The sequence below is a fragment of the Myotis myotis genome, unplaced genomic scaffold (genome assembly GCF_014108235.1).
Source record: "Myotis myotis isolate mMyoMyo1 unplaced genomic scaffold, mMyoMyo1.p scaffold_m19_p_9, whole genome shotgun sequence".
NCBI lineage: Eukaryota > Metazoa > Chordata > Mammalia > Chiroptera > Vespertilionidae > Myotis > Myotis myotis.
In genome coordinates, this window is record NW_023416401.1 from 63,439,822 (window position 1) to 63,464,130 (window position 24,309).

The window sequence follows — 24,309 nt, forward strand, 5'->3', positions numbered from 1 at the left end:
GTTGATTTATAATTTTATGTTTTATTTGACACCTTTATATGGATGTGCTTGGGGCAGGGCATCAATGACAGCCTCAGTGAAGTCTCGGCAGGTGGCATAGCCACCCATGTCAGGAGTTCGAACCTGTGGGGGAGAATTGTCATCACCCCTGTGACCTGGGCCCATCCCTACCCTCCCCCCATTATAGTTTCCCTAAGGAAGCCAGCCCCAGGACAACCTAGGCTCTGCCCAGGTGATTATGGTTTAAGGGCTCTTCTCTGGTCCACTGCACTGAAGGGAGATGTGGGTGGTATGGTCCTCGTGAGGTTGAAGGGAATAAAGGGGCTCTAGCCCCCATAGGGGTGCAGGTGGCCGATGACGGACTGGATGAAGTCGGTTGTGGTGCTGTAGCCGCCCATGTCTCGTGTCCGCACCTACAGCCACCACCGGCAATAGCCGTGGGAAAGAAGAGAAGAGAGCCCATGAAGGAGGGTAGGGCACTGATGAAATGGGAGTCCAAGATGGGATAACAGCCAGAAAGAAGACGATGCAGCAGATGCAGGAAGGTTGCTAGGTTTGAAGAACATGGACTTGTCCACTCAGGTCTTCTGAGGGCCAAAGTCACTACTAGAGCGATCAACTGCAACCTGGACAGAATGGATGGGAAGCTGAGCAGGAGGGAAGATAGGAAATGGAGACTGAAGACAGGATGAGATGCCTTGGAGACAAGTGGAAGGAAGGAAATGGCAAGAGGATGCAAAGGAGGATGGGCTTCCAGGGTGGAGAAGGTGACTGACACCCTTGCCTCATCCTGCCTGCTACCTCCCTCTGCTCCTCCATCCCCTTGCTCTCCCCCTAGATAGAGAGCTGCAAATTCAGCATTAAGATGCCCAATAAGCCTGGCCAAAGTGGTTCAGTTGATTGACCATTGTCCTGTGCACCAAAAGGTTGCCGGTTTGAGTCCCAATCAGGGCACATACCTGGGTTGCAGATTTGATCCCCGGTTGGGGCACGTAAGGAGGGCAATCGATCTTTCTCAGCATGTCCTCGGGTGAGGATTAAAAAACAAAAGATGTCCATAAAAGAGCCAATGGATGGAGCAGGAAAGGGAATAGCAGATGGGAACTAAAAGGCAAAAGAGATCTAGAGCAGCGGTCACCAACCTTTCAGACCTCACGGACCACCAGTGGCCCGCAGATACCGGTTGGTGACCACTGATCTAGAGGATGAAACAGCCAAGAGGAGAGAGGTGAAGAGCAGCCCTGAGAGGGATGGGCAAGATCAGAGAGCAGATGGTCTGGGGACCTATAGGGAAAGGAGACCCCAATTCAGGTTACCCAGAGAGTAGTTCTGAGGCCTTGAACCCCACAGCCTTTCTAAACTCACCTTGCCAACTTTGATCACCTTCTTCACTGCATCTGCAATCATGTTGGAGTGATATTCCAGACTGTCAATGTAGAGAGGAAGAAATTAAAATTTCCCCCTTCATCAGGCCCTAATTTCCCCACCTGTGCTCCCTCTCAACACCTGGCCTCCTCCAGCCCACCACAACCTACTTGAGGTGTCGCAGCATGTTGGAAGCTGACAGAAGCATGGCTGTGGGGTTGGCTATATTTCTGCCCACTGCCTGGGCAAATGGGTGCCGGGCACCCTGTGAAAAGAAGGGCAGGCCAGAGTCACTGGGAGCAGACATTATGCAGAAACTAAGATCAAGGAAAAGAGAGGTTAGGCCAGGTACACTGAGGAGGCATGGCATGAAACTATCAGGCGGAACCTGAGGTCAGAGGAAGGGCACACAGAACTAGAGAAGGTGGCCTCACTCACCATCTCAAAGACTGCATACTCTGCACTGTAGCTCTCACCAGGTACCACACCAGCTCCCCCAACCAGGCCAGCAGCCAGATTGTCAATAATGTTCCCATACAGATTCGGCATCACCAGCACATCAAACTGGTAAGGATTCTGCACCAGCTGGCAGGGAGAAATATGGGCATGGAGAAGAGAAGTAAATTCCACTCCTTGCTCTCCCTCAGCACTGAGGGAGTGCACACACAAGGAGGGCCTTACCTGCATGCAACAGTTGTCTATGATCATTGTATCAAACTTGATTTTGGGGTACAGTTCAGCAATTTCCTCACAGCACTGCAGAAACAACCCATCCCCAAGTTTCCTGTCCATAGGCCAAAGGGAACAGATTCAGCAAGAGAGTGCAGGGGACTACCTTCCCAGGAACCTACCCCACGCAAAGCCATGTCCCTCACATGATGTTGGCCTTGTGGACAGCCGTGACCTTGTTCCGCCCCTTCTTAGTGGCATAGTCAAAAGCGAATTTTGCAATCCGTTGAGATTTGGTTCGCGTGATAATCTTCAAGCACTCAATCACACCCTTTGCACTCTGGGTAGGAAGAGAGAAATAGCTGAGTGATACTGGAAAGAAAGGAAGAAGGAGCTGTGCCTCTCTCCCACATTCACCTCTGCCCTCCCCAATTTCTAGGACCTCACCTCATGTTCCAGAGAGCTGTACTCCCCTTCTGTCTGCTCTCGAATGATCACCAGATCTAGATTGTTGTGTCGAGTCTTGTACCCAGAAAGTGACTTCACATGGACTACATTGGCAAACAAGTCCAACTTACGCCTGGGGGTGGGACAGAGCCATCAACACTGTGCCTGGTGCCCCAGAATCCCTCTGACCCATAGCTCCCACCACTTACCTCAGTCGCATATCATAGGAGGCTAGATCCCCTTTATATTCCATCGGGGTGTGGATCTTTCCTGCACAAACAAAGTTGCAGGAGTGGGGAAATGTCAGGCACAAGCCAAACCAAAGGAAACTCAGTGTCCAATCCCCTCAGTGACAGAATGCAACCCAGACTCCCATCTCCCACTCCCAAGCAGCGACCCTTAAACTTCTCTGGAGGGATGGGGCAAAGGAGAATAATGCAGTTAAAACCAGAAACATTCTAACCGTTTTATTTTTAGTCACATGTAAAGGGTGTCCCAAAATTCACGCAAGAAGTAATTTTGATAGAAAACACGGGTTTATAATTAAAAATTCTAAATTTTTTATTGATTCATAAAGTATACAGTATAGGGTTATGTATGGAATAGCATATATATCGGGTAAGTAGCCTCCACGGCTTTGCTGGCACATACGCACTCTTTTGTTATTGCCTGAGCAGCCGCATTTTCGAAGAAGAATGGTCCGATGATGCCTCCAGCCCAAAATCCGCACCAAACAGTGACACGTTGTGGATGCATTTGTTTCTCAACAATCACTCGTGGATTTTCTGAACCCCAAATGCGACAATCTTGTCGATTAACCAAGCCATCAAGATGAAAATGAGCCTCATCGAAATTCAGCCACATTTATGCAAAACAGTCATGGAAAATTTCAACTAAAGAGTGTGTATGTGCCAGCAAAGCCGTGGAGGCCACTTACCTGATATGCTATTCCATACATAACCCTATACCAGTGATGGCGAACCTATGACACGCGTGTCAGAGGTGACACGCGAACTCATTTTTTTGGTTGATTTTTCTTTGTTAAATGGCACTTAAATATATAAAAATAAATATCAAAAATATGTCTTTGTTTTACTATGGTTGCAAATATCAAAAAATTTCTATATGTGACACGGCACCAGAGTTAAGTTAGGGTTTTTCAAAATGCTGATATGCCAAGCTCAAAAGGTTCGCCATCACTGCCCTATACTGTATACTTTATGAATCAATAAAAAATTTACAATTTTTAATTATAAACCTGTGTTTTCTATCAAAATTACTTCTTGCGTGAATTTTGGGATACCCTTTATGTTGAAACCTCAAAGTGACCTAAAAGGAAGACAGAAGATTTTCTTCATGTTATCAAAGAGCCTGGGTTTAATATGTTGAGAAACAATGCTAAGGGGTCTATGACCTTTCTGTGTCTACCTAGTTGACATTTCTCCACCAACAATTATTGAGTATGGAGTATGTGTAAGGAAGGTACTAGGTTTATCAACCAAAAACACAACACATACCTTCTGTCCCCAAGGAGCAAACAATATAGTGAGGAAGATAGATAATATAAAGGACATGGTTTTTAAAAACCATGGGAGAAGCCCTAGATGGTTTGGCTCAGTGGATAGAACGCTGGCCTAGGAACTGAAGGGTCACAGGTTTGATTCCACTCAAGGGCATATGCCTGGGTTGCAGGCTCGATCCCCAGGAGGGGGCGTGCAGGAGGCAGCTGAACAATGATTCTCTCTCATCTTTGATGTTTCTCTCTCTCCCTCTCCCTTCCTCTCTTAAATCAATTTTTAAAAATGTATATTTTAAAATAAATAAATAAAAACCATGGGGCCCTAGCCAGTTTGGCTCAGTGGATAGAGTGTCGGCTTGCGGTTGGAAGGGTCCCAGTTCAATTCTGGCCAAGGGCACATGCCCAGGTTGCAGGCTCGATCCCCAGTAGGGGGCGTGCAGGAGGCAGCCGACCAATGATTCTCTCTCATCACTGATGTTTCTCCCTCTCCCTTCCTCTCTGAAATCAATAAAGAAATATTTAAAAATATATATATATGAAAAATATATATATATGAAAGGATTTTAACGACATACATAGAAACACAAAGAAATTCCCTGTGGTAATATCAGGAAACATCACAGAACGACTGGCACTTCAGCCAGACCTTAGGTAAAGTGAGTGTAGTAGATTGAACAGTAACCCCCAAAATGATATGTCTATACCTCAACCTATAAATGTGACCTTATTTAAGAAACAGTGTTAGAAAAAAAAAAGAAAAAGAAAAGAAAGAGTGTTTGCAGATACAATTAAGGATCTTGAGATGAAATCAACTTGGATTAGGGTGGGCCCAAAATCCAATGACAAGCCCTTATACAAAAAAAGGAGTAGAAATAGATACACAGACACAGAGAGGAAAAAGCCAGAAGACAGAGGCAGAGATTGGAGTGATGCATCTACAAGCCAAGGAGCGCCAGGAGCTGCCAGGTGCCACCAGGGGCTGCAAGAGTTCTCCCCTAAGCCTTCAGAGAGGGCCCTGCCAAGACCTTAACTCTGGAATTCTGACCTCCAGAACTGTGAAAGAATAAAATTTCTGTTATCTTAAGCCACCAGTTGCGTGATAATTGGTTATGACAGTCCTGGGAGACCAAGACAGTGAGTGAGGAGGACTCTGACAGGTAGCATCCGGACATCCTGGGCAGAAGGAACAGCATAAATCAAGGTAGTTCATGTATTTGGAAACTAACACAGCCTAGTCCATAGCACAGAACAAGTGCTGTGGAAATGAAGGCAGAGAGCTGAGAGTCACTGTATAAAGAACTTACTGTCCTAGGCTAAGGCTGGGCCTGGCAAAGTCATGCTGGTCTTTCCAAGAGAAGAGATGCAGAAAATGGACTGCGGGGACAGAACTGGAAACCAAAAAATCTAATGAGGGGATGCAAGGAGGGACGCAGAGGGAAGGCAGAAAAGCGGTGGCCGGAGCAGCATGCTATAAACACAATTAACAAGCCGGGACGACCCGTGGTGTAGCCCCATGGCAGACTCCGAGTTTGCGGAGACAGCTCCCATCTCTCAGCTCCTGTGTTCCGGCTGGAAGGAAGCAATGGTCACGACCCGCTGGGAGCTCAGGGAGAGTTCGTGCAGCCATGTGCGTGGAGGGAAGCTTGATGAACATTTGTTCATTTGATTTCAAATGACACATAGGCGGGAGGGCACACGTACCAATGAGGGCCACCTTGTTCTCCTTCATGGAGCTCAGAACTTGCTCCAGCTTCTCCTCCGAAGCCATATTCTGCACCTCGCTCAGGTAATGCTCCTGAAACTCCACGGGGACGCTGGCAGCCTTCCGAGACGGACCCCAAGCACGACAGGGTCAGGATCAACTAAGTTCTTTCCAAGCCGCCCCCCCACCCCCCGCCCCACCGTCCCTGCCGCCGATTCCCCAGGCAACTCGCCTTGAACACCTCCTTGACCGCGTGCATCAGCTCGGGCCCCACGCCGTCTCCGGGCACCATGGTCACAGGAAAGGCGCCCTCCACCTTCACGTCCTCGGCCTGCGACCGGGGCCGTCAGAGATGGTGCGATGGTAGGGGCAGGAGTCCGGGGGAGGGGAGGGCTGGGGGGCCGGGGAGCCGGGGAGGGGGCGGGACGGGGCGAGGCCCGAGCGGGCCTTGCGCTTACCTGGCTCCGCGAGACGGAGTGCGAAACGGCAGAGGTACCCAGGCCCCTCCATGCCCCAGGCGTGGGGGCGGCGACCAGCGCCTGCGAAGAGACACAGCCCGTGAGGTCGGCCTGGACCCCCGCCCGGAACACTCCGGGGAGCCGGGTAAAAGCCCGCCGACCCCCGCCCGCCCGGCCCGGCCTGGCCCGCTCCCCGCCTCACTCGGGTCAGCCAGCGGACACTGCTGAGCGCCGCCATGTTCCTCGCAGGAAGTCGCGAGGGAAGTGACGCCGGAAGCCCGAGCGGCTCTGCACCCTGACTTCCGGTCAGGCCCAGGACCCCGGGGGGTGCGCTCTTCCTCCCGCCGGCGCCCCGCACCCTTCCCTTTCCCTTCCGTTCCCTTCTGCTCCCCGTCCCCGGGAGACGGACGGCGCACGCAACCGCTTGGTGTATTGCCTTTCTCCCAGCCGCTATATTTAACTTATATTGACACTTCACCCTAACATGGAAGAGAATACCAGGTTTTATGTTTAGCAAACGAAGACCTGAACTGAGTCCCGAGGTGCGACCCCTGCGGCAGTCGGCGGGTGAAGGGGCTGGTGAAGGGCACTGACCGCCGCAGGCGGAGGACGTGGCTGTTCGGTAGGAGGCTAGACAGGCGCGGCTGGGTGAGGCCTGCCCGGGGGCCGTGAAGGAGAACGGGCGGCCGTCACTGGTATGTGGCCCCTGAGCAGGGTCGGGCCAACATGCCTGCGGGCCCCTCTCTACGGCGGCCCAGCAGACCGCCCGGAGGAAGATGACAGGACCTCAGTGCCAGTGTGACCTTTCTAGGGCCCGGGTAATTACAGTAGAATTTGCATTGGGTTTTGACCCCGCCCCCTGTGGGCTTTCCTGTAGACATTAGAGATGAGGGCAAGCCCAGAAGAAAGTTAGTTCCCGTCCATCTTCCCCCCTGAGCGTGAAAGGCCCCACCCAGAAGATCCCCCTTTCACGCCCAGAAGTGTGGAGCTTCTCTCCGTCTCTCACTCTGTCCCCAAGGAGCAGACCCTTCCCTAAAATCAGTAAGCAGGTCCTCGAGTGAGGATTAAAAAAATAATACTGTATATTCTGTCCATGCGTGTGTACATGCATAGGGAAGAGGTTTTTTAAATATATTTTTATTGATTTTTAGAGGGAGAGAGAGACATCATGTGAGAGTGAGATAGCCATTGGCTGCCTCCTGCATGCCCCCCACCAGGGATCGAGCTTGCACCCCGGGCATGTGCCCTGACTGGGAATCAAACCAGCAACCTTTTTTTGGTGCATGGGATGACGCCCAACCAACTGAACCTCCCCGCCAGGGCTATACAGTATTGTTTTTAGAGTATGGGTGTGTGCTTCAGAATAGATGGTTTCATATTCTATATAATTATTGTCCTTATAATTTATGTTTTTCACTCAACAGTGTCTTAGAGAGCTAAGATAACATGGCTTAGAGAAGGAGCACTTATTATTTTACTTTGCTGCATAGTATTCTATAATGTGAACTTGCTAAATTTATTGAGCCTTTCTCAAGTTGATGGATTTAAGTGGTTTCTAGTTTGGGTCATGACCAACAATATTGCTGTGTACATCCCTGTACAGTATTCTTTATACACATGATAAATGTCAGAAAGTGCCCTCCCCGACAAAGCACCTGTGCCCATGTGTGTTTCGGTTATGAATGTTTTCTGCTACAACAATCAGGAAACTCATTAAACAAATAAGAGTTGTTGGCTTCTGAAGTTGAGGAGTTCCTGGGACTCGTTTAGCTGCTTGGAGAGGCCCCTGAGATGGAGGCCCTCTCCCTTTCCACTCTGCCAGCCTAGTGTGTTGTCTGAGATCCTCATCCATGGTGCCTCATACTATCCATATGGCTGCTGCAGCTCTGGACATTGCTTCTGCATTCAAAGCTGGGAAGGGGGAGAACGAACAGTCCCAACTATATCTTCTCCTTCTTATCGGAAATCTAAGTGTTCCCAGAAATAGTCTCAACAGATTTCCACTGAGGTATCACAGGCCAGAGATAGGTTCATGACCATTCCTACTGCAAGAAAAACTGGGAAAGAGGGGAAGAGGTTTGTCCTGATCGGCTTAAACTAATTCTACACATCCTGGCTGTACATTCGGGCCAGCTGAGAAGCTTTTAAAAAAATACCTGTGTCTGGATCCTACCACCAGAGGTTTTGATGTAATTGGTCTGGAGTGGGGCCCAGATACTAGTGTTCTTTAAAAGCTCCCTGGATGAATCTAAAAGTCAACCAGAGTTGAGAACCACTGGTGTTCACCAGTCATGATCCTTCACCTGGGATTGTGCAGGTGTATCAATTAGGATTAGTGAGTGACAACATGCAGCATAACCACAGCTCAAACAAGAGAAGGGTTTGTTTCTTGCTCACATAAAAGTTCCAATTACAGCCCTAACCGGTTAGGCTCAGTGGATAGAGCATCGTCCTGCGGACTGAAAGGTCCCAGGTTCGATTCCGGTCAAGGGCATGTACCTTGGTTGCGGGCACATCCCCAGTAGGAGGTGTGCAGGAGGCAGCTGATTGATGTTTCTCGCTCATCGGTGTTTCTAACTCTCTATCCCTCTCCCTTCCTCTCTGTAAAAAATCAATAAAATATATATTTTTTTAAAAGTTCCAATAACAGTTGGTTCATGGCTGGATCGGCCCTCCGTAGTGTCAGAAGCTCAGACTCTGCAGTCTTATTGGTCCACTTTGCTAGGCCTCCATTCCCAAGTTCATTCAAGATCTGAGACACCCCACCGGTGTGGCTCAGTGATTGAACATCGACCTAGGAACCAGGAGGTCATGGTTCGATTCCCGGTCAGGGCACATGCCTGAGTTGCAGGCTTGATCCCCAGTAGGGGACATGTAGGAGGCAGCTAATCAATGATTCTCTCTCATCATTGATGTTTCTCTCTCTCTCTCTCTCTCTCTCTCTCTCTCTCTCTCTCTCTCTCTCTCTCCCTTTCCCTTCCTCTCTGAAATCAATAAAATAATATATTTTAAAAATATCTGAGACAGTTATTCTACCTCCAGCCATCATGTATGTATTTCAACCAGCAAGAAGGACAGAGAGGAGAAAAGCAGAAGCCCCAGGCCCTGTAATGGCACTTTCTGGAATTTGCACACACCATTTCTACTTGTATCCTATGTGATACAGAAGCATGTCTGCCTTTTTCTTCAAAGTTCTAGCTTTGTCCCAGAAGGCTTCCTTTCCCTTAAAATGATAAACATATTCTCCAATAGTTTTTCTAATGCTGTTATGGTTTTGTGTTGTTAATATGGTTTAGGCCAGTGGTTGGCAAACTGCGGCTCGCGAGCCACATGCGGCTCTTTGGCCCCTTGAGTGTGGCTCTTTCACAAAATACCACGTGCGGGCGCACATGTACAGTGCGATTGAAACTTCGTGGCCCATGCGCAGAAGTTGGTATTTTGTGAAAGAGCCACACTCAAGGGGCCAAAGAGCCGCATGTGGCTCGTGAGCCGCAGTTTGCCAACGGGTTAGGCTATTAATTTATCTGACATGTAGTTTTGTAAAAGGTGAAAGATAAATACCTAATTTTTTTCCAAAGGGTTAGCTAACTGCCTCAGAATCATTTATTATCTTTTCTTCCAGATAATAAATTCTACCTTTATTAAATACTAAATCCTCACGTATATATTAGGTCAGACAATGTGAAACTGCTGGTATGTGTTACCTCACTCAGCTTTATTGTCTCAGTTATATCTGTCTCAGTTATATCTGTCTCAGTGTTTTATATTTGTTCGTTTGTTTATTGTCTGTTTCTCAGTTGAATGAAAGTGCAATGAAAGCTGGGATTCTCTCGTTATCAACCACTGCCTCATATGTATCTGCTAACTGAATGAATGAAGTTTATCTTTGAATCAATATATATTAATGTGCTTTTCAATATAGAACCATCCTTATATGTTAGAAAAGCCATCTTGGTTGTGATATATTATTCTTTAAGTATATACTTTTTTTTTTTTAATCCTCACCTGAGGATATTTTTAAAAATATATTTTATTGATTTTTTTTACGGAGAGAAAGGGAGAGGGATAGAGAGTTAGAAACATCGATGAGAGAGAAACATGGATCAGCTGCCTCCCGCACACCCCCCCACTGGGGATGTGCCCGCAACCAAGGTACATGCCCTTGACCAGAATCGAACCTGGGACCCTTCAGTCTGCAGGCCGCCACTCTATCCACTGAACCAAACCGGTTAGGGCTGCGTCTGTGATCTTAAAAGAGTTTGCATTTCTCTTTCTTTGTTTCTTCTGCAATCACCCAGTTTGGGCATCAGGGCTGAGACCTGAGGCTTTTTAAAAAGAGACAGGCATACATAACTTAGAAGTGGACATGGGATAGGAACTATTGGGAAAGGCAGTTGGCCATGGTCCCTGAGTGTCCCTGTGCATTCTTGCTGGCTGTGCCAAGAATGCAACGTCCTAACTCCTCTTGCCCACACCATTTCTCAGACTTGCATTGCAGTGAGCACCCTGGAGGGATGAGGTAATATCTCCCTCTAGGACTAAGCGCAAGCTTGCTTACCCCCTGCTGTAAAAGAGGTGGGTTCTCCAAACTCCATGTTCCTCAGATGCAACACAAACCCACTGCATGCACAGCATCTACAGGGCCCTCCACATTGCCCTTGTGGGATGTGAGGGAAAGGAAGCCAATGGAAACATTATGCTGTGTTGCTTGCTGTGCCATGAGTCATAAAGTCCTTTGTCTCTGACCCAGGAGTCTCATCTTGCTTGGCCAGCATCCATGAAATAGTAAGACTGGTTGTTATTAACTAGTCAGCAGGGTAAACTCAAATGCCAGGCCCTGACGGTTTGACAGTGAGGATGGGATGCTGGCGGAGACATGGCTTTCTGGAAGAGGAAGGACAAGGACCCAGGGGACCAGATCAGAGGTTATGAGAAGACCCCCTCGAATATGTTAGTGAATCTTCCACATGGTGGGTGGCAGGCTGAGGGTGACTAGAGGGAGGGTCTCCCACCATCCTACCTGTCAACGAGGCCAAGCAGTGGGAAGCAGACGGAAACAAGCCACCTGAGTGGTGCTGTGTTCCTGCTCACTCCTCCATGCCAGAGGGGGAAGGGCTGCTGTGACAAAGGGGCACAAGCCCACAGCCCCACTCAAAGGGCAATACGGATGTGGCTTCTGAATCAAAGGGTCCTGAAAGCTGTAATAAAATGGCATGATCCAGGGTGTCTGAAATAGAGCTTCAGTGTATTTGGTTGAGCCCAACAAGTGGCCATTCAAACCCAAAGTGAACAAAAGTCTTGCTTACTTGCACAGGCCTTTCTCTCCCTCTGTGCTCCCCCGTCTCTCTCCCCACGCTACTCCCTCCTCAGCAGCATTGAAGAAAAAGTGGGGTATGCTGGGAACTTCCATAGAGGTGACGGCCTCAAATGTTTACAACTCTGTAGGACCCAAGCACCCATGTTACGGTCTTACCCAGTCCTGTTGTTGGATGCAGGCAGGCAGGGGTGGCTGAAGTTCCAAGAAACGCAGTGGTCCTGGGCTTGGGGGTTTGAGAGGGGCAGAGTGGCAATGGTCTTGTACTGAAGCTAGAGGCACAGGGGAGAATGCAGTGCTGCACCAGTCCTGAAGCCAGAGGCCAAGAGAGAGTAAAAGCCTCCCAGCTGCCCCACCCCCATGGGTTAGCCTTCCCACACTCCTGCTCTCCCCTCTGGAACAGCATGCTCTGAAGCTGTTGCCATAGCTCCTGATCCGCACACAGGAAACTCCTTGGTTTGTTTTCCCATAAGGTAAAAAAAAAAAAAAATCCCCCAATTTCAACTGGTGGGCTTTGAGCAAAGTTTTCATTGGGAAAAGGAAATTAAAGTGGCCCTGTGTGTGGGTCCTTTGGGCCAGTTCAATGTACTGCACTGTCATTGGGGCTGCCACTGCTGAAAGGATAACTGGTATTGATGTTTGTCCAGGCTTGTACTGTAAACGCCGTCGGTTCCAGAGGGGACTCGCCCATTCAGAGACTGCTGTGTGTTCAGAGGTGACTCTTGAACCCTCTGGGATGGTCCAGAAGAAACCATATAGGCTTCCAAGAGGAGAAACATAATCAGGAAAAATTACTGAGGCCATTTCCAGCACCACAGTGCCACCTGCCGGACATAGTCACCAAATACAACCCTTCTTAAAAAGAAAAGACCCATAGCGGTCCCGTGACTCCCATTTGGGGATGATCCAAATCAACTCGGATTTGGTGGTTATAAAGGGAAGAGCACAAAAGGTCTTACTAGTCAAGTGTAAATGCTGTATTCAAGAGCACAGCTTTCCTAGCCCTAACCTTAGCTGGGCTTTACAAGAATGGCAATTCCTTTGGGGAAAACTTCATTCCTCACTTGATCACCTGAAGCAAAGCTGCTAGCTCAATGGGACCCTCAATTCACAGAGGGCCCCCCAAGTGCCTGCCTGGTTCGCTGGTGGTTCGGCTGTACTGACACCAAATGGTGTCCACATTCAACCTCAGCACCAGCTATGAAGAATTTAAAAAACAGGTGTGTGCCCAGTGGTTGAGCATCTACCCATGAAACAGGAGGTCACAGTTAAATTCCCATGCCTGAGTTACTGGCTCGATCCCCAGTTGGGGGGGGCGGAGGGGGGGAGGGGCGGGCGTGCAAGAGACAGCCGGCCAATGATTCTCTCTCGTCATTGATGTTTCTATCTCTCCCTCTCCCTTCCTCTCTGAAATCAATAAACATATATTTAGCCCTAGCCGGTTTGGCTCAGTGGATAGAGCATCGGCCTGTGGACCAAAGAGTCCCAGGTTCGATTCTGGTCAAGGGCAAGTACCTAGGTTGCAGGCTCCTCCCTGGCCTGGTCAGGGTGCATGCAGGAGGCAACCAATTGATGTGTTTCTCTCACATCGATGTTTCTCTCTCTTTCCCTCTTCCACTCTCTCTCTCTCTAAAATCAATGGAAAAATATCCTTGGGTGAGGATTTAAAAAATATATATATATATATATTTAAAAATAATCTCTCTATATAAAAGCCTAAGTGACCGTCTGACCATCTGATAGGCCAATAGTTATGATGTGCACTGACCACCGGGGGGCAGACACTCAGTGAAGGAGTGGAAACCACAGGCATGGAAACATGGAACAGACTGATGAATCTCAGAGGGTAGAGGGCAGGAAGAGATTAACCAAAGATCTTATATGCATACTAGAGGCCTGGTGCATGGATTTGTGCACCAGTGGGTTCCCTTGGCCTGGCCTGCAGGGATCGGGCTGAAACTGGCCCAGTGCACAGTGGGGTCCCTCAGCCTGGCGTATGGGGATTGGGCCAAAACTGGCTCTCCGGCATCCCCCAAGGGTTCCTGGATTGCGAGAGGGTGCAGGCCAGGCGGAGGGACCCCACCGGTGCATGAATCCATGCACCGAGCCTCTAGAAAATAAATAAAAAGCAGGCATGCTCATTGTGCTCAATGAGCAGAACTCAAGGCAGTGCTAATAGTCCTGGCCCACACCTTCCCTGATGAAGCTTGGTTACATTTTTCATGCCTTTTGTGCCATTGCCAATGGCTAGCTGTTGTGTCTGAAAGATTGTCAATTAAAGACATTCTTCTGTGGAGCTGCAAACTGTGGAAACAAATTCAGCTGCCAATCAGACAACCTGGGTCACTCATGGAGATGCTTGTGGCAAGGGTATCAAATAAGACCAACTGGAATGAAGCTGCCGATCCCACCTGCACTGCCTACACAACTGCCACCACTGCCTGGATCACTGCACCAGTCCTGGCACCATGTCGGCCATCATGGACTGGGCACAAAGTCAAGAACTGTTTTCGATGCAGAACCACTGCTGCATCCCAGACTTGTGACACCTCCCGAAAGTCTTAGATTAAAGAGGTCACATTGCACAGGTGTCACTACTACCAGCTCCTGGAGCATTGAGTACCTACCTCAGACCTTTGACCCCTTCTCCAAACCGTCGTGGTTGCCTCACTGCAGAGAGCACATTTTCAGGTTATAGTGTTGCTGTTCTAGTCCAATCAGGAGACTCTGGCCATACCGTTGTGGCCCTTGTAACTAAGCCACATCTAGTTTTTGGTTTTACAGTCCGACAATGACGTGACCTTTGTTGCAAAAGCCACCCAACAATAAGTCAAGGTATTCGATGGCCATGCCATGCTCCCTACCATCTGCAGACCAGACACCTCATGTTATTGAGCTCTGGAATGGCTTCTTCACAAGTAATCTCAAAAAGCTTCTGGCTACCTCCCGTAACTCCTTTGACCCGCATACCTGTGTGAGGCAGTGTGGTCCCTGAACACAGCTATCCCCAGACAAGAATCATCTCCTCGCAACCATTTCCTGAGTAGTTAGCAAGACAAAGGGGTGGAAGGTTAGATAGACCTATTTTGAAGATTTTAGATTTTGATTACCTCTGGGCATGGTGCCCTTCCAACAATAATAACCATAGGCCAGCCCAGTTGGTACACCTTCCAGGTGTCAGCCTGGCAAAAGGAGGCCTGGGGGTTCAAATGTAATTCTGACTTACCACCTGGATTCTCCTGATGGATTTAGATGATTCATAAAAGTGATGATGACTTGGCTGAGTACACTGCTTGCCAAATCCCCCTACACTGGCCCAGGGAGGCCAAGGTGGGAGATATAATGGGTCTCTGTGAGTTTTGTCAATTTTGTCTCCCTCGTATCTGGTCCCTTCAGATGAAAGATCAGGGCACGAGTAGGAAAAAAAGATGAAGTCTTAGCTACTGGGAAGGGACACACTGATTTTGTGGCTATGGAGGCTGGTGATGCCAGCAGGTGCAGGGAGAGGGGACAGTTAGTGTGCTCTTTGTTCCCTAGTTTCAACACTGCAGCCAACAAAAGCATCACCAGGTTCATCTGAGTCAAGCTTCAGCTGGCAGCCTGACCCCTCTGGGCTTGTCAGCCTGTCCTTATGCTATAGAAACGGAGGAACTCATGTGGGCCTGGCTATTACTAAACTATTTGTGCCCTTTGCCATCAATGGCAGCTCCTGAATATGGAACCTCCCCCAACCCCATACTGTACAAACACACCATCCAGCACAACCTTGTTTCAATCTGACTGGCACAAATGCATGTACTTTTCCTGTCACCCAATTGGCTTTGGTTCCTATATGGCAGCTGAGGCTGCAACTATTTGGTAACACTGCCCATGTGACTTAACCAAACCAGTGTCATGATGATGCAAATCAGATTTAAAACCAAATCTTTTTTAAAATATATTTTTATTGATATCAGAGAGGAAGGCAGAGGGAGAGATAGAAACATCAATGATGAGAGAGAATCATTGATTGGCTGCCTCTTGCACACCCCGTACTGGAGATTGAGCCCGAAACCCGGGCATGTGCCCTGACCAGGAATCAAACCATGACCTTCTGGTTCATTGGGCGACACTCAACCACTGAGCCGGGCTTAAAACCAAATCTTGACTTGGAGTGATGTGTGTATGTTTGTATGTGACCCTTTAGAGCAGTGATGGCGAACCTTTTGAGCTCGGCGTGTCAGCATTTTGAAAAACCCTAACTTAACTCTGGTGCCGTGTCACATATAGAAATTTCTTTGATATTTGCAACCATAGTAAAACAAAGATTTATATTTTTGATATTTATTTTATATATTTAAATGCCATTTAACAAAGAAAAATCAACCCTAAAAAATGAGTTCGCGTGTCACCTCTGACAGGCGTGGCATAGGTTCGCCATCACTGCTTTAGAGTATATATATATATATTTTTTAATATATATTTTATTGATTTTTTACAGCGAGAAAGGAAGAGAGATAGAGAGTCAGAAACATTGATGAGAGAGAAACATCGATCAGCTGCCTCCTGCACATCTCCCACTGGGGATGTGCCCACAACCCAGGTACATGCCCTTGACCGGAATCGAACCTGGGACCTTTCAGTCCGCAGGCCGACGCTCTATCCACTGAGCCAAACCGGTTTCGGCTAGAGTATATTTTTATATGTGGGTCATGGCATGTCTCCTTATTAGAGCTGAGGGTTGCTTTTTGGCTTATCTGTTTTCTCCTATAATTATTAGCAATGACATCAAAGATCAGCAGACTAGTCTAAAACTCACTTGTGAGAATTTTAATAGATAATAACCTGACTTCAGACTATATCCTGGCTGCTTGAAATAAGATAAGACTTATTCACAGGTGACTGAGTGTGGGATCCTGGGTGGCACGGTTGAAGCCAGCACTTCAGGTTGGCCTCATTTTGCTGCTTGACGTTCTATTGATAGTAGCCTTAATTAAATTCTCTCTGAGGCAGATTGAGCAGATTTGGTCCCAGCCTCTGCTGATCAGATTAATCAGAGTGGCGGGTGGAGTGGCATACTCATCTGAATATTCACGCTCAGCCAAGAATGTGTGGGGCCCGTTGTTGGGGGAGGCGAGCTGCCACAGGCCCTGTGCACCACTGCTCATTTTTTACTGGGCATGCCAAGAATACAAGGCCCTGACCACTCTGTCCGGATTATTTCTTTTCTCTTATAATTTATTTTTCAGTTACAGTTGACATACATTATTGTATTAGTTTCAGGTGTACAACATAGTGATTAGGTACTTATGTAACTTACAAAGAGATCACCCCAGCAAGTCTAGGACCCATCTGATACCATACACAGCTATCACAATATTACTGACTATATTCCCTGGGCTGTACTATTCCCCATGACTATCTTTACAACTGCCCATTTGTATTTCTTAACCCCTTCACCTTTGTCACCCAGGCTCCCTACCCACCTCCCAGCTGGAAACCATCAATGTGTTCTCTGTATCCATGAGATTCTTTCTGTTCTGTTTGTTGCATGGACTATTTGGTTCCTGGTCAGCGGTGTGTGTGCAGCAACCAACCTTGAGAATGACGTACTATCTCTCTCTAGGACAAAGAGCATGCTATTGCCTTCTAGAAAAGAGGTGGATTCCCCATGCCCGTGTTCCTCAGATGCAACACAAACCCACTGTATGCACAGCACCCACAGGGCTCCTCCACATGGTCCCTGTGGGACTGAAGGGCCAAGAAGAGCTGATGCAAACATGATGCTCTTGCTACTTGCTGTGCTGTAACAGATTTCTCTGTTTCTTCTCCTGGAATTTCAGGTCTTCTGCCAGCATCCATGAAGCAGTAACAGGTTAACTTATTGGCTTGAAAGTAGCAGTGGGTGGGTGGCAAATTGCAAATACTGCCATGTAGTGGGAGGAAAGAGAATAAACAGTAATTGCTAGGAAGGACCTTCCGTTAGGATAAAGGGTGTCCTGGGTGTTGTCTTAGTCTGCTCAGGCTGCCACAGCAAAATACCATAGACGGGGTTTATACAACAAAAATTTCTTTTCTTTTTTTTTAAGATTTTAAAATTGATTTTTAGATAGAGAAGAAGGGAGAGAGAAATATCAATGTGAGAGGGTGACACTGATCAGCTGTTTCCTGCACACCAGGGATCGAGCCCGCCACCCGGGCACGTGCCCTGACCAGGAATCATACTGGTAACTTTTAGGTGCACAGGACGATGCCCAACCGAGCCCACCACCCGCACAAAATAAATTTATTTTCTTACAGTACCGGAAGCTGGGAAGTCCAAGATCAAGGTGCCAGCCGATTCAGTTCCTGGTGAGGACTCTCTTCCTGGCTTGCAGATGGCCACTTTCTCGCTGTGTTCTCACAGGGTGGAGAGAGCGCTCTGCTCTATCTTTCCTTCTTATAAGAGCACTAGCTCTATCAGATTAGAGCTCCATCCCTATGATCTCATTTAAACTTTATCACCTCCTCACAGGCTCTATCTCCAAATACAGTCACAACGGGTGTCAGGGATTTAAAACATAAACTTCAGGGGGACATAACATTCATCCCGAACAGGTGTCATCCGGGTTCAGTTAGGGCTGGAGGTGAGAGAAATCTTTAAAAGGAATGCTGGGAATATGAGGAGGCTGGTTAGTTATGCAGAAGGGTTTTTAAAGGGTTTGGCAGATGTTTCAGGGAGTGAAGAAGTGGTGGAGGATGCGTCAGGGCCAAGGAGAAACAGAGCATTGTGGGACTGAGAATATGGCCAGGAGGGCCAAACTATGGGATCCACAGTTTCATGAATGAGTGACAAAACCAGGCATGAGAAGCACGCACACAAAAAAACTTTTACAGAATACTACACAAATGAAAATAAATGATCTACTCTTACAATACCATGGATAAATCTTACAGATATAATGATGAATAAAAGCAAAACAAAACACTACACAGTGCATGATACCTTTTATATGAACTCCAGGTATGGGAAAAATCAGTTTACAGTGTGAGAAGTCAGGAGAGGAGTTACTTCTGCAGGGCATGTATTGACCAGGAGGAGGTACCAGCGATGGGATGTTGGAAATGGCTTGTATCTTAATCAGGGCGGTGGTTATATGGGTATGTACATGTGTAAAAATTTATTGAGGTTTATACACATGGGCAATTTGCTGTGTTATGCCATAATTTAAAAATCAAATAACTTTTTAAAAAAATCTTTTTTTAAATTAAATCTTTATTGTTCAGATTATTACATTTGTTCCTCTTTTTTCCCCCCATAACTCCCCTCCTCCAAGTTCCCACCCCACCCTCCACCCTCACTCCTCACCCTCTGTCCTCATCCATAGGTGCACGATCTTTGTCCAGTCTCTTCCCGCATCCCCCACACCCCTTTCCCTCCCCGCCAAGAATAGTCAGTCCATTCCCTTTCTATGTCCCTGGTTCTATTATAATCACCAGTTCATTCTGTTCATCAGATTATTTATTCACTTGATTTTTAGATTCACTTGTTGATAGATGTGTATTTGTTGTTCATAATTTGTATCTTTACCTTTTTCTTCTTCTTCCTCTTCTTAAAGGATACCTTTCAGCATTTCATATAATACTGGTTTGGTGGTGATGAACTCCTTTAGCTTTTTCTTATCTGTGAAGCTCTTTATCTAACCTTCAATTCTGAATGATAGCTTTGCTGGATAAAGTAATCTTGGTTGTAGGTTCTTGTTATTCATCACTTTGACTATTTCTTGCAGTTCCCTTCTGGCCTGCAAAGTTTCTGTTGAGAAATCAGCTGACAGTCGTATGGGTACTCCCTTGTAGGTAACTGAGTTTCTTTCTCTTGCTGCTTTTAAGATTCTCTCTTTGTCTTTTGCTCTTGGCATTTTAATTATGATGTGTCTTGGTGTGGTCCTCATTGAATTCCTTTTGTTTGGGGTTCTCTGCGCTTCCTGGACTTGTAAGTCTATTTCTTTCACCAGGTAGGGGAAGTTTTCTGTCATTATTTCTTCAAATATCTTGCTCTCTCCCTTCTTCTGGCACCCTTATAATTCTGATGTTGGTATGCTTGAAGCTGTTCCAGAGGCTCCTTACACTACCTATTTTTGGATTCTTTTTTCATTTTGCTTTTCCGGTTGGGTGTTTTTTTGTTTGTTTGTTTTTTATATATTTTATTGATTTTTTACAGAGAGGAAGGGAGAGAGATAGAGAGTTAGAAACATCAATGAGAGAGAAACATCGATCAGCTGCCTCCTGCACATCTCCTACTGGGGATGTGCCCGAAACCAAGGTACATGCCCTTGACCGGAATCGAACCTGGGACCTTTCAGTCCGCAAGCCGACGCTCTATCCACTGAGCCAAACCGGTTTCGGCCCGGTTGGGTGTTTTTTGCTTCTTTGTATTTCAAATCTTTGACTTGATTCTTGCGATCCTCTGGTCTGCTGTTGGGAGTCTGTATAATATTCTTTATTTCAGTCAGTGTATGCTTAATTTCTAGTTGGTCCTTTATCATAACATCGAGGGTCTCACTAGATTTCTTGAGGGTCTCATTAAGTTTATCGGTGGTTTCTAGAAAATTCTTGAAAAACCTCAAAAGTGTGGTTTTGAACTCTGTATCCAGTAGTTTGCTTTCCTCCATTTCTGTCATTTGTGTCCTGTTTCTTTGTCTCGGCATTTTTTATGCTTCGCTGTGTCAATAGAGTGGCTTTCTGTGCTAAGTGTCCTATAGGGCCTAGTGGCTCAGCCTCCCCAATTACCTGAGGTAGACACTCTTGGTGCACCCCCTTGTGGGCTTTGTGCACAGTCTTGTTGTAGTTAAGCCTTGATTTTTGTAGGTAACACTGGGAAGATTTGACCTCCAGGCCAATTGGCTGTGAGAATCAGCTGTGTCTACGGTGGGAGAACTTCTGTGCTGAAGACACCTTCTGGGGCAAGACTTGCTTCAGTGGGGCTTTGGTGCTCACTGAGTCTGCCCCCTGAGTGTGTCCCTTATGGATCTGTGCAGTTGTAATTGGATGGTCCCACTCTGACCACTGGGTACATTGGCTCTTGGATCTAAGGAGGTGCTAATCTAGCCTCTGCCTGGGGCTACCCAGCAGAAGCCAGCTGTAAAGCAATGCAAGTTGCCCTGGGGCCTTGGGGCAGCTTCAGTTTAAGTAATTTTCAGATTACAAAGGGCCGGGCCTTACATATGCAAAAGTCTCTGTGCACGGCTTGGGTGGGGCGGGGTCCCAGAGGATCAACAGGGTGGGCGGAGCGAGCAGTATGACTGCTCTCAGTCCTGTCCTCAGAGGCCCCGGCAATCGCTGCGTGTGCCTCTGAGAGAAAGCTGCCCTCGAATTCCGACCGATGCCAGATAGTCCCGTTTCTCCCATATGAGTCTGGGTCCCCAGAGACTCGCCCGGAACTGGAGCTCAGAGCCTGAGACTCCCTCCCGATTGAAAACGACAATTGTGACCTCAGCTGCCAGCCCTCTCCGCATGCACCTCCGCCCCTTTGTATTTTACTTCCATACTGCGCCTCCTCTGAGTCTCGGTATGCTTTTCTCTTTCCTTCTAGTTGTAGAATTTCCACTCAGCCAGCCTTCCTGTGGTTCTGGATGATGTCTGTTCCGTCTTTTAGTTGTATTTTTAAAGTGGTTGTGCGAGGCAGCAATTTCTGGTGTTTACCTATGCCGCCATCTTGGTTTTCTCCAAAAAATCTTTCTTACTGAAAATATTACATATGTCCTCCTTCCTCCCCCTAACTGATCCCCTCCAGCCCACAAATAACTATTTTTTAACTAAAAATAATAAAAGTTGTACATTAGGTCAAATTGACCATCCATATACATTTCGCCCATGTGAAATGATCTTGCTAGTAAAAAGAAATGCCCACATACAGGCTGCTGTAAAGTATGAGGTCCACCACTTTTTAAAAATCCTCACCCAAGATATGGTTTTTATTTTTATTGATATTAGAGAGGAAGGGAAAGAGAAAGAGAGAAACACTGATGTGAAAGAGAAACATCCATCAGATTATCTCCCATATGCACCCTGACCAGGGATCAAACCTGAAATCTAGGTATGTGCCTTGACTGGGGGCGACCAGGCTGGCAGGGGAAGGCAGTTGGGGGCATTAGGCAGGCAGGCAGGTGAGTGGTTAGGAGCCAGTGGTCCTGGATTGCGAGAGGGGTGTCCCAGATTGGAGAGGGAGCAGGCCGGGCTAAGAAACACCCCCCATGCACAAATTTCGTGCACTGGGCCTCTAGTATTAAATATTATAATAATTAAACAATAATATTGCCTACTCAAGTCTCCAGACCCCAAATCCTTTTCACCATGTTGTGCATTGCAAGGACCTGGCTCCAATTGGCCAAGTGGCCATTGAAGGGTAAGAGGGAGAGACCCTGACGCTCTGTACCCCAGGAATATGCCTGAGTGACAGGGCAGAGCAGGGCTAGGGGACAGAGAGCAGGTGTGCTGAGCCCATCTACTTGAGACACCCTGTGGAACCCATATACCAAGTCAGTCATGAGCTCCTGACCTCTGTCTCTCAGACAAGTCCTAATTCCATAAATATTTGTGTGCTAGGCACTGTTCTGAACACTATGGATACATAAGAAAAGGAACCAAATTCCCATCTGCAAGAGCTGCAGGCCAATAAGTGATAACCCTGTTCTATTAAGACATATCTCTCTTTAAGAAAAAAAAAAGCCTGGTCCACGCTCAGTGGTTGAGCGTGGACCCATGAACCAGGAAGTCATAGTTGAATTCAGTCAGGATTTGATCCCCAGTGTGCAGGAGGCAGCTGGAGACAGCCGATCGATGCTTCTCATCATTGATGTTTCTATTTCTCTCCCTTCCTCTCTCTCTGGAAAAAAAAAAAAAAGATCCAAGGGCCCTTCTTCCGCTGCTGTAATTTGTTCCTTCTACCTCTGTGACTTTCTAAATAAGTTTTCGCTTGTACTTGAACATTTACATATATATATATATATATATATATATATATATATATATATATATATATATTTCAGATTTTCTGCCACTGCCTGTGGGTAGCTAAGAGACAGCCCTCCAGGGTAGTGTTGGGTGCTGTCACAGCTTTAGGTTAGAAACCTGCAGGTCCTGGGCCCGCTCTTACGGTAAAGCTGGGAGAGCAGCCAGCCTGGAGAAGACCTTGCTGCACCAGGAAAAACCATTCCCTTCGTCGTTCTCAACGGGGATTCAGACTGACTGTCTTTGAGATGGCTCATGATTAGAAGGGCTGTGAACAACCAGGAATATCGAGGGGACAGGCAGCCTTTGCTCCAGCCCAGAGATTGAAGATGGCGGCTCAACTCCCCTGCCAACGCGTCCACCTATAGCTCTCGTTGTCTTACTGTTTAGGGGTGAATAGCTCAGCCTGGATTCGGGAAATGGGATCCTAAGGCAAGACTAACACCGGTGGTGCAGGATTTTCCTGAAGTCGCTGCAGAAACCTCAGCAGTCAGCAGGGAGGAAGGCTGAACTGGGCATACCCACCAGGAATCCTCTTGGATGGCCCTCGTCATTTCTGTTTTCTTCGTGGAGCTATTTGAACAGCCATATTTAATGCATGCTTTGTTATTATTATTTTTTTATCCTTCCTATATTTTAATGATCTTGGCGTCAAGTGGATCCAAGTGCCGGCCTGACACTATGGAACCTCTAGGGGGCGCTATGGACCAACTTCTGCCGAATGCACCGCTTCAGATCTGTTTTCTCTGGTGCTGCACCCCCTTGGGGGGGGGGGGGCGGGGGAGGGGGAAGAGAGGGGAGGATGGAAGAGTTCTGCCAAATTTTAAGATACTGTTTTAAAGCCAGGCGGACAGGAAAAATTCCAAGCTCCTCAGTGTGACATCCTCGGCACAAGCATGATGCTCCAGGCGCTAGAAGCTTCCGCTCTGAAGCAAGGACCCCAGACCCACCCATTGAACTGTTCTAGTCTTACCTATGCTTGTCCTCCTGCCCAAGACCCCCTGTGCCCAGGTCCTCCTGCACTGGTCCCGTGCTCGCCTGTGCATTTTAACAGCCCAGGTCACTCTAGCGACCCTGAGTGGTATAAGTGGCCCCGCCCCCCTCCCCCCCCACCACCACCACCACCACCATACTGTGGTGTCCATAGGGCAGAGCCTGTGTTTTAGTCTTTGCTTATTCTCTAGCACTAGGCACATAACAAGAGCCTTTCCCATGGTTGTGAGCACGAATGTCCATGACAGGGAAAGATGAGGTCAGAGCTCTGGGCTGGTGGTCTGGGGTGAGCCTCTGCCTGGGCCAGAGAGGTCGGGCATTCTCTGTGGACTTGGACCCAGCCTCCTCCACCTGTCACCACCAGCCCTCCAGCTCTCTGTAACCACAACTACAGCAGGCCCCATGGCACCCCCTCCCAATGCCCAGCAAGCTTGGGGCCACGCATTCATTTCTGATATTTTCCTCACCCTGCCCCCAGACATCTCTATCAGATCTTAAAGATTCTCCCTCCAGGTCCTTCTCCCTACCCGAGGGCCCACAGTGCATATTTTTAACAATTAAACTTATTTGTCCTCCCCTGCTCTGCACCCTGACTTGGAAGAGAGATTTACCCCAGTCTGATGACAACCTCCTTAGCTCTCTGCCTGCCCCCAACTGTCTATCCCACAACCACCCTCCATCTTCCTGCCACAATTTTTAAAAAAAGCATGCCATCACTTGCTTAGGAACTTCCAAGATTTTCTCCTGACTCCCCAAGGAGACATTTAGGGACTCAGTTAGGGACACTCAAGGCCCTTTGACGCCTGATCCAAATGTCTCTTGCCAGCCTTCCATCCCCATCAGATGTCTTTTTTCTTTTTTTTTCTTTTTTAAA

General features: G+C 47.6%; 1 protein-coding gene across 3 annotated transcripts; it reads right to left on the bottom strand.

Annotated features, from left to right (window-relative positions):
• Position 1: 1 nt before the first annotated feature.
• IDH3B (isocitrate dehydrogenase (NAD(+)) 3 non-catalytic subunit beta) lies at positions 2–6,468 on the bottom strand. Of its 3 annotated transcripts, XR_004969900.1 has the most exons (13): positions 6,363–6,467; positions 6,161–6,241; positions 5,935–6,033; positions 5,702–5,822; positions 2,691–2,751; positions 2,482–2,614; positions 2,241–2,374; positions 2,047–2,149; positions 1,804–1,950; positions 1,536–1,630; positions 1,366–1,426; positions 218–413; positions 2–123 (listed from the first exon to the last, which is right to left on the bottom strand). XR_004969900.1 is itself a non-coding variant. In XM_036321746.1 (12 exons), the coding sequence occupies exons 1-12, from the start codon at positions 6,396–6,398 to the stop codon at positions 22–24; spliced, it is 1,173 nt and encodes a 390-aa protein (XP_036177639.1). In that variant the 5' UTR covers positions 6,399–6,468; the 3' UTR covers positions 2–21. The 3 variants fall into 3 exon arrangements, 2 of the variants coding, with proteins under 2 accessions (XP_036177639.1, XP_036177640.1); XM_036321746.1 differs by lacking the exon at positions 218–413 and having other exon boundaries at positions 6,363–6,468; XM_036321747.1 differs by having other exon boundaries at positions 2–413.
• Positions 6,469–24,309: the final 17,841 nt, after the last annotated feature.

Bases quoted from the DNA above. Each gene is read 5' to 3' on its own strand.
- IDH3B (XM_036321746.1), bottom strand. From the start codon at position 6,398: ATGGCGGCGCTCAGCAGTGTCCGCTGGCTGACCCGA. The intron at 6,242-6,362 runs GTGAGGCGGGGA...GTCTCTTCGCAG, and splicing joins GTGTCCGCTGGCTGACCCGA to GCGCTGGTCGCCGCCCCCAC. The intron at 1,951-2,046 runs GTAAGGCCCTCC...TCTCCCTGCCAG, and splicing joins TAGACAACTGTTGCATGCAG to CTGGTGCAGAATCCTTACCA.